Below are 8,647 nucleotides of genomic sequence, written 5' to 3'. Positions count from 1 at the left end.
AAGGAAGCGCTGAAACATCAGAAAGGTGACTGAGATCAGCCAACATGCACGGGATGGGATGGGATGGGATGGGATGGGATGGGATGGGATGGGATGGGATGGGATGGGATGGGATGGGATGGGATGGGATGGGATGGGATGGAGTGGGGTGGAGTGGAGTGGGGTGGAGTGGGATGGGACGGGACGGGACGGGACGGGATGGGACAGGACGGGATGGGACAGGACGGGATGGGATGGGATGGGATGGGATGGGATGGGATGGGATGGGATGGGATGGGATGGGGTGGGATGGGATGGGATGGAGTGGGATGGGATGGGATGGGATGGGATGGGATGGGATGGGATGGGATGGGATGGGATGGGATGGGATGGGATGGGATGGGGTGGGATGGGATGGAGTGGGGTGGAGTGGGATGGAATGGGATGGGATGGAGTGGGATGGGGTGGGATGGAGTGGGGTGGGATGTGGTGGGGTGGGGTGGGGCGGAGCGGCGCGGGGCGGAGCGGGGCGGTGGCGGCGGGGCGCGGGGCGGCGGCGGGCGGCGGAGCGCGGCGGGCGGCGGCGGGGCCGCGCGGGGCCCCCGCTGATGCCGCGCAGGGCCCGGAGCGCCGCGGGGCGGCGGGGCGGGCGGCGCCGCGGCCGGGGGCTCGGACATGGGGCTCGGGACGCGGCGGCTGCTGCTGCTGCTGGCCGTGCTGCCGGTGCCGGTGCTGGTCCTGCTGGCGCTGCTGGTGCCGGGCGCCGCTGCTGCAGGTGGGTCGCGACCCCCCGGGAAAGCCCCGTGGGAAAAGGGGGGAGTGGGGAGAGGGGAGAGGGACCCCGGGGGAAAGGGGTCTCCGCCTGACAGGATCCCCCGCTGCTCGGGGGGGTGATCGGGCTCAGGTTTGTGCTGCGATCCCCGGGGTGTCGGCGAGCCGAGCGCCAGGACTCCGTAGCCAGAAGGAGAAACCCGGCTGGGAAGCGGGAGCTTGGTCGGGCACGGGGTGCAAGTGGAACATCACAAGGCAAGGGTTGCTAAAATGCTTTAGGAGGAAGCATATGATTTTCCGTGGATGTTTTACAGGTGAGTCATGGTATTCGCTGCGTGCTCTTGCTCATTACGGAAGGTCCCAGTGCAGCAGCACGCGCGGGACGGAGAACGGGGTATTTAGCTGGGCAGATGCTTTTAGTGCAAGTAAGGAAAAGCACCGCTCCGGGGCTGTGGCAGAGCAGTCATGAGCTCGTGGCTCACGACGTGGAAACCTTTACGCTCTCATCTGTCTTTCTGCCGAATTCCTCTTGCATGCGGCACTAAACTGGAAAGCTGTCACTTTGCATAGCATGCGGTGCTGTGCGTCCGTCACGCGACTCTAACTCAAGTGAAAACAAACACCCTTTAGAGGGGGTTTCCTTTCCCCCCTTCCTGCCCCGGTGATGAGCAGCAGGGTCTGCATGCTGGCAGCTTTCCCCAAATCCTGCTGAAGCCGAGGTCCCTGGCCCCAAGTCTGGCCGCAGGTTAGGAAGGGACCATCCCTCCGTGGCGGCTGCGGTCAGTGACCGGGGCCGGAGGGTACGAGGAGCTGAATGCTGCTGGGGGCAGTCGAGTACCTTCAGCTCCCAGTGTCTTGCATGGGAATTCAGTAGCCAGCCCCCCTGGCACAGCATTGCCCCTGCCCCAGGGACAGCCGCCCCAGGGACAGCCACCCCTGGGACAGCCACCCCGAGCCCTGGCACCACTGGGGACCCCAGGGACCCTCCCACCAGCCAGGTCCTCCCTACTGCCTCCCTGGGACAGCAATTGTTGCTGTGCAAAGAAACCAAAAGGTTTGAAACACAAAAAATAACCTGGTCCCGGCTCAGGGTGCTGGCTGAGCCCCGCTGTGTTTGCCTCTTCCCGAGCCCACCTTACGGTCCCGCTGCTCGGGGAACTGCAGCAAAAGCTCACCTAGTTGTTTAGCGGCTAGCTGCGCTGTGCTACGTGTAGCCAAAGAATCTAGGAAAGCAGCCAAACACATAAATTAGGCCAACTTGCGGCAAGCCTGATAACATGATAATAGCACACACTTGCCTCTCCCTCCGGAGAGCCGTGTAGGTTAGTTAGTGTTTACACGAGGCTTTGAAAAGTGTCTTCAGGAGATGTAAGGGACATTGTGTGAATTTTACAGTTAGGTTTGTGTACTTTTCTAGAGTAGATGTGTGCTGCACAGTTAATACAGATCATCTCGGATACACTTCTACACGTAGTGCTTCTGTCTCTGTAGGAAGCTAACTTCACTGAACCTGTTCAGCTCACTAAAAACTTCCCAAAACTTTTTACCTGCGGAAGTCCAGAGACTGGAATGAGAAGTGCTTTGTGATGGGTGCATAACAAGCAGCGGTCCACATCTGTTCTGAATAACCAGCACAGAAAACCTGTATAGATTGATGGTGGTAAAAATGTGTTGTTTCCAGGGCGTTTCTCCTTAAAGAGCAGGAGTGGGGAAATTTGTCAGGCTCTGAAGGCTTAGTCTCTGCTAGTGGATAATATAGCTTAATTGCAACTATGACACTGTAGACAAAGGCTGAATAAAGCCCAAATAAAGGATTTATTGGATGCTAAACTGAAATGACCTTTGGACATAACAAAAATGCCAAGAAGAAGCCATAGTAATTGGTGCACAAAGCTGATTATGTACGATTGGCCCAGTGATAAAGAAGACATTATGCACTTCAGATGTTTTGGCCTGCCTGCATCCAAGTCATCAGAGCTTCTTCTTTTTTATTATGATATTAAATAGTTGTGGTTCATAAAATACAGCCTTGGCCTCCTGCTACATTTATTAATGAAGAGGAGAGAGCCCCTCATCACGTGTTCCCGAACCAGGAGGGTTGCTGTGCGGAGGGTTTCACTCCGAACCCCACAGTGATTTTGTTTTCCTTCAACACTCTGACTGTGATCTTTAAACCGACAAGAGAAACCTGAACACAGCCCGCAGAGACTCAGCTGCGAGGCAGCTTGCCAGCGTCATTTCAGCCAAGGATTTATTCCTCCCCCCCCCCCCAGCCCTGCTTTACACACATTGGTGACAGGCTTCCCAAACTTCAGCAGCGTGTCGATTCAACCTGTGCAGCAGATTGGGACTGTGGGGAGATCTGGGGTTGGAAAGGAGGGGAGGGAAATGGGGGTGAGGGTTTGGGGTCACTGTTTGAAGGAGATGCTCGCAGCAGCTCCCGTGCCCCCACACCCGATGTGCCATGGCGAGATGGGGGCAGAAGCATGTCACCTTTCTTCTGCCTTGCTCCCATCCCCATCAATGCCTGGGTCCCCTCCAGGGCCTTGGGGACGGGTGGCCGCAGTCCCTGGGTGCCTCCTCCCTGCCCTGCCCAGCTGCCTGAGACAGGAGGGCGAGGTGCAGGCGTCCCTCCTCCCGCCCTCTCTCCCTTCTCATCCCTTTACAACTTTTGCTTGGGATTTTCCCAAGCACAGGGAAGCCCTGAGGGTGGGGTTGCATTTTTTTATTTTTTTATTTTTTTGCTTTGTTTTTCTGTTTTAGACGTGCTAAGCTGCAAGGAGAGTGCCATGTGGCGGTGCACCTCCTTGATGGGTTGATGGACACCAGGGACGTAGCTGTGCCCGGGTGGCGGGTGGTTGAGTGCGGCACAGCCTCGGGGTGTGTGGCAGGGCCCCAAAACACATCCCGCAGTCACTTCATTTTCCTTCCAGGCCTGGGCAGTGCAGCCGGGACGGGCAGCCCATGCGAGAAGGCCTGCAACCCCCGGATGGGCAACCTGGCCCACGGGCGAGCGCTGCGGACGGAGACGGCCTGCGGGCGCCACGCCGCCGAGTCCTTCTGCGCCTACGCCGAGGATGCCGCGCGCCGCTGCCAGCCCCCCGCCTGCGGCCGCTGCAGTGGGGCCCACGCAGGGCTGGCGCATCCCCCCGCCGCCATGGCCGACTCCCCCTTCCGCCGGCCCCGCACGTGGTGGCAGGCGGCCGGGGACGCCCCGCAGGAGACCATCCGGCTGGACCTGGAGGCCGCCTTCTACTTCACGCACCTGATCCTGGTCTTCAAGTCGCCCCGGCCAGCGGCCATGGTGCTGGAGCGCTCGCAGGACTTCGGCAAGACCTGGAAGCCCTACAAGTATTTTGCTGCCAACTGCTCCGCAGCCTTTGGGCTGGAGGACGACGTGGCAAGGAAGGGAGCCCTGTGCACCTCCAGATACTCCAGCCCCTTCCCCTGCACCGGAGGAGAGGTGAGTCTGCCGGGACAGCCCTCTGCTCTGCTTGGGGCTTGTGTTGCTCGTTTTGCTGCACTGGGCTCCCCTTTAACCCCATTTATTTCACAAGGTGTGTTCCAGGTAATGTAGGCATCCTCCTGCCCCTTGCCTCTCTGGGCTCCTAGTCCCACTGTTTTTCCCCCAAAGCTGCTCATCCCTCACCTGGTGAATGAGCATGGACACGGTGGGGGCTTGGGGACTGAGAAGGTCCAAAGACGTGGGAATTTACCAGCTTCACGCTTACTCCCAAGTGGAAATAATGTGGGAAAAAAATATAAGAGAAAAAATACACATGAAAAACAAGATATTTTCAGTAGCAGAGACTACAGGTAGTAAATGGTGCATCTGGAGGTGCTACAAGCAGAACCCTTCCCCATCCTGCCAGGAATTACTGGCAATGTCACACTGGACACCCAGCCTGGCCACTGCTCCATGGGGTCCCCACCTGGGCAGGGGTCCCCTGGGACCATCGCTGGCCGCCAGGCTGCTCCCTCTAGTGGCCTCATCCCACGGGCTGGGCTGAACGGCGAAGGAAAACCTCGCTCTGATGCATGCAGAGAGGAGCAAACCTAATTCATGAATCAGGGTGCCGGTTTTCCACTGATAAATGCTGTCATTGCATTTTTCCACTGATAACATGTTTTGAGGCGAAGGTCCTGTCCTTGCAGACCAGCATCCACATCTCAGAAGAATCCCCCATTCATGGCTTCCCACCCTACCCCCATCTTTTAGGGTCACCTTCGCCATGCTCAGAGCCCCTCTCTGCAGAAACACAGGGAGCTGCTCACCAAGTTGCATCTCAGCTGCATCTCAGGATGCAGCCGACATCCTGCTCTAGGAGAAGCTCAGTAATGCCCTTGTCAGCTCAGAAAAAAAAGATCTCTGGACATGCCAGACTGGCCCACTGTTGTTCCATTCGACTAGCAAAGGGCAGTAGCACACACTCATTTGGTGTGCAAGAGAAACATAAAATCGTAGAATATGCTGAGTTGGAAGGGATCCACAAGAGAAAGTGATCTCTTCTCTTCTCCCTCCATCTTCCCATAGAAGTAATGTGTCAGCACCCAGAATGAGGGCTGTGTCTGGCAACAACCTGTGCAAATCCTGGCCTTGCAAATCCCTCTGCAGGTCGGTGCAGTGTGAGGGTACAGCAGGATTGGGGCTCTTGTATGTCGAAACCAGTGCCTATTTCAAGAAAGACAGAAATCTGGTATTGTTTGATGCGTCTGCGGTAGCCTGCTGCAAAACAGGCTGTGTACCGAGCTTGCTTCTGCAGGATCCCTTCTTCTGGCATTGCCTTAGTTTGTGTTATTGCAGAGAAGCTGTAAAAGTCAAGATCATTTAATTATTCCAGGGCTTAAACAAAAGTTGAGTCCAAGAGGCTGGAGCTTATAAGATTTTATTTACATGGCACACTTCAGTTCCCTGCACTTAAAAACCACTTCTGTTTACCTGCAAAGTAATAACAGCAACTTTCTGGTGACCAGATGGCAAGCGTGCATGCTTAGCAAATATCGCATTTAATTTATTACAGTGTGCTACATTCCAGCAATTACTCCTAACTGCCAATAGCAACATGTATCTCACCTAAAGAAACATCGGAGTTTTGTGTTCTGTTCGGAGTTATGCAGTGCTTTACTCCCACTTCTGGCTGTACCTAATTCCAGACATATGGAAACAGTAATTTCACTTGAAACAGTGGTTTTAAAGATGCAGTCATCTGAAATGTCCAAGGGTATTATTTAATTGCAGCTCAGTTTCCACAGTTTTCTTTAAAGCACAAACATAAATTCCATAAGTGCTACTGGATTTCTTTTTAAACTTTCGATAGCTTTTTAGTGCCATGTAACAGCTACAACCCATGATCCAGACTGCGTATCACACCATCTATATACCACTTTCTCCCACTTCAAACATATCAACACCACATGTGCATTTCCAGGCACGGAGTCAGGGCCTGCAGGATCTGGCAGCGTTTTGCGGGACGGAGGGGTTTCTGCTTGCTGCTGGCAGCTCAGGAACTGCTGCCCATCCCTTGGGATGAGTAATTTGCAAAGCTCGGGGTGGTCTCAGGAGGTGGCTGCTCACCCCTAAAGATCATCAGAGTTCAGCAGACCTGGGCTGGTGGTCCCTGCTTTTCACTGTCTGCAAGGTGCAGGCAGCCCAGGGAGGTGGCGGTGTCACTGTCCCTGGGGGAGTCCAAGGAAAGGTTGGACGTGGTGCTTAGGGACATGGTTTGGTGGGTGACACTGGTGGTAGGGTGACCAGATGATCTTGGAGGTCTCTTCCAACCTTTATGGTTCTATGATCCACATTTCTGATGCCTGCAAGCCCCATTTCAGGGCAGCAGAGGCAGAAGCTCATTGTACTCAGTGGGTCGTGGCTGCTTTTTAGCAAGTCCTATGTGTTAATTTGGAGCAAAGGTGTGTCTGCTTTATTTTTTACTGTGTGCTTCTTTAAGAAAAGAAAACTCAGACCTTTTGCATTTCTTCTGCCCTCCAAGGACTTGGCAGTTCCTCTCAGGAACCCGATGCCCTGGTTTTGGGTCTTAAAGGTTTTGTCAGTGGAATTAAGCACGTGCTTCCAGGTAAGCGTGTACTCAGAGCTCCTGTGGTTCCGCACGTACGGCCAGGCTGTCCCCTTCCCGCGTGGGCAGGAAGGAGGAGGAAACTCCACCACAGCCAGCCTGGCTTTCCAGCAAGCCTCAGGCACCTGCCAGGCAGAGGGGCCAGGCTTGCACAACTGTGAAAGGGAAAACAAACCCCTTCCCTGTCAGGGAATAATTTTGGATCAGCTGCATGCAAAGAGGTCACTGAAGACTCTCCCCATGCTCAATTTAGTGAATTGTTTCACAGCAGGGGTTCGTTTAACCTAGGCAGGAACCTCTGAGTGCCAGCCTTACATTATCAGTGTTTTAAGAGAAAGGCTAAGACCAAGTTTTAGCCTGAATCTTACAAATGTGCCACAAACCCAGGGTATTTTTGTGGTTTTCCAGGGTGTAACTCTTCAGCCACATTACTGCAAGGGAAATCAAAACTGATTCACTAGCCAAATATAATCTGATCTAAGTAAACAAGATGCAGAAATAAACTCTTTCAGTGTTGTGCTCAGACAGGAATGCCATTTTTATTAGCACGTGTAAAAGGCCATCTTCCCTCCCGTATTTTGGCTCATATTAATGTTTCTTCCTGTACAGGCTAATCTTAAAACTCTCCTGGACTAGGGATCCATGTTAAAGGCTCATCTAGAAGGGGCTCTTAGCAGATGTTGGTTCTGTAACTGTGCATGAGGGTGACTGTCCACTCTGCAATGCAATTATCTCATTCACTTTAAATTCCCATCTGTGGTCAATTCAGATTAGCTCGCCTGAGTGTCCCCATTTAGACAAGCTCTGGGATAAAAGGACCTACTGAAGCAGAGTCTCCTTGACAAGATTTTAGTAAATTAGTAACTTATTTGAGTGTTCATCTATTCAGAATACTGCTAATAAATCACTTTGAGACTTCAGCCATTGTTGCTATTTGCTATTAATAGGAGAGGCGTATTTGCAGTTTGACTGTTTTCCAGCAACAAACTCTAACACGCTGCTGACGTTTGAAACATCTCATACCACTCTTTTACTGTGGGGCGTGCATGTGTGTGTCTTACTGAGCATTTTATTGATCTCATGTGCTTTCTGTAGCAGAGAAACCTTGCAGTGCCTCGCCTTGCACTGTTACTGCATGCAGCCTGCCTCTGTTCCCTAACGATTTGCACACCAGCCCTACTGGTTCTACCTGAAATTAACTCTGCACAGCAAAACTTAAGTTTTGTCCCGCTCCTCACAAGTTTGGCCCTGACAGACAGCAAGCAGTGTTAACACTTGGTGACACAAACAGGAGTTAAAGGTACTCGGTGGCTTGTATTTTGGTACCCTGATTTTGGGGTTGTAGGAACAATCTGCTGCAACCCAGGAGCTTTTGCCCATTTTTTGCCTTTTAGGCCTAAATAAGCTTGTTTTCAAACTTATGATTGGCATTATTAACTGAAGGTAAATATACATTGCTCTGGTCCTGGCTGGTCCTGTTCAGTAGTGCATGGGACAGGTGAGGGCATAGTTGCAGAATTACATTTTCATACCTTGTCCCATCTCTACAAGTTGTAGAAGTACATTTTGAAGAAAAAGAAAAAAAAAAAAAAAAAAGAAGAAGAAGAAAAAACCTTTTTAACAGCATCTTCCTGATCATTTTGTCCTTTGGAAAATGCTCCTTACTGGGCTTTGTACAGAAGTGCTGCATGTGAAGGAGCGCCTGTTTACCCGGGGAGTGATGGGGGTGATGGCCAGATGCAGCACAGCTCTTTGCATTGTGTCCATGAATTTTGTGAAATACGGGGGTCCTTATTTCATAAGTACAAAAATGAGGATTTCTA

At 52.8% G+C, this 8,647-nt stretch overlaps 1 protein-coding gene across 2 annotated transcripts in view; it reads left to right on the top strand.

Moving 5' to 3' along the window:
* The first annotated feature begins 550 nt into the window (after window positions 1-550).
* Window positions 551-8,647, top strand: part of NTN4 (netrin 4) — a 37,999-nt gene continuing 29,902 nt past the window's right edge. The window contains exons 1-2 of one of the 2 annotated variants that reach the window (XM_084506307.1): window positions 551-754; window positions 3,684-4,213. In XM_084506307.1, the coding sequence (XP_084362433.1) occupies window positions 655-754; window positions 3,684-4,213 (630 nt within the window). In that variant the 5' untranslated portion in view covers window positions 551-654. The remainder of the gene's footprint in view (window positions 755-3,683; window positions 4,214-8,647) is intronic. The other variant, XM_084506308.1, reaches the window with a different exon arrangement.

This window comes from Aythya ferina (genome assembly GCF_964211825.1).
Source record: "Aythya ferina genome assembly, chromosome: 1".
Lineage (NCBI taxonomy): Eukaryota > Metazoa > Chordata > Aves > Anseriformes > Anatidae > Aythya > Aythya ferina.
Note: the sequence above shows the minus strand (reverse complement) of the source record. Positions and strands in the feature narration are given on the sequence as shown.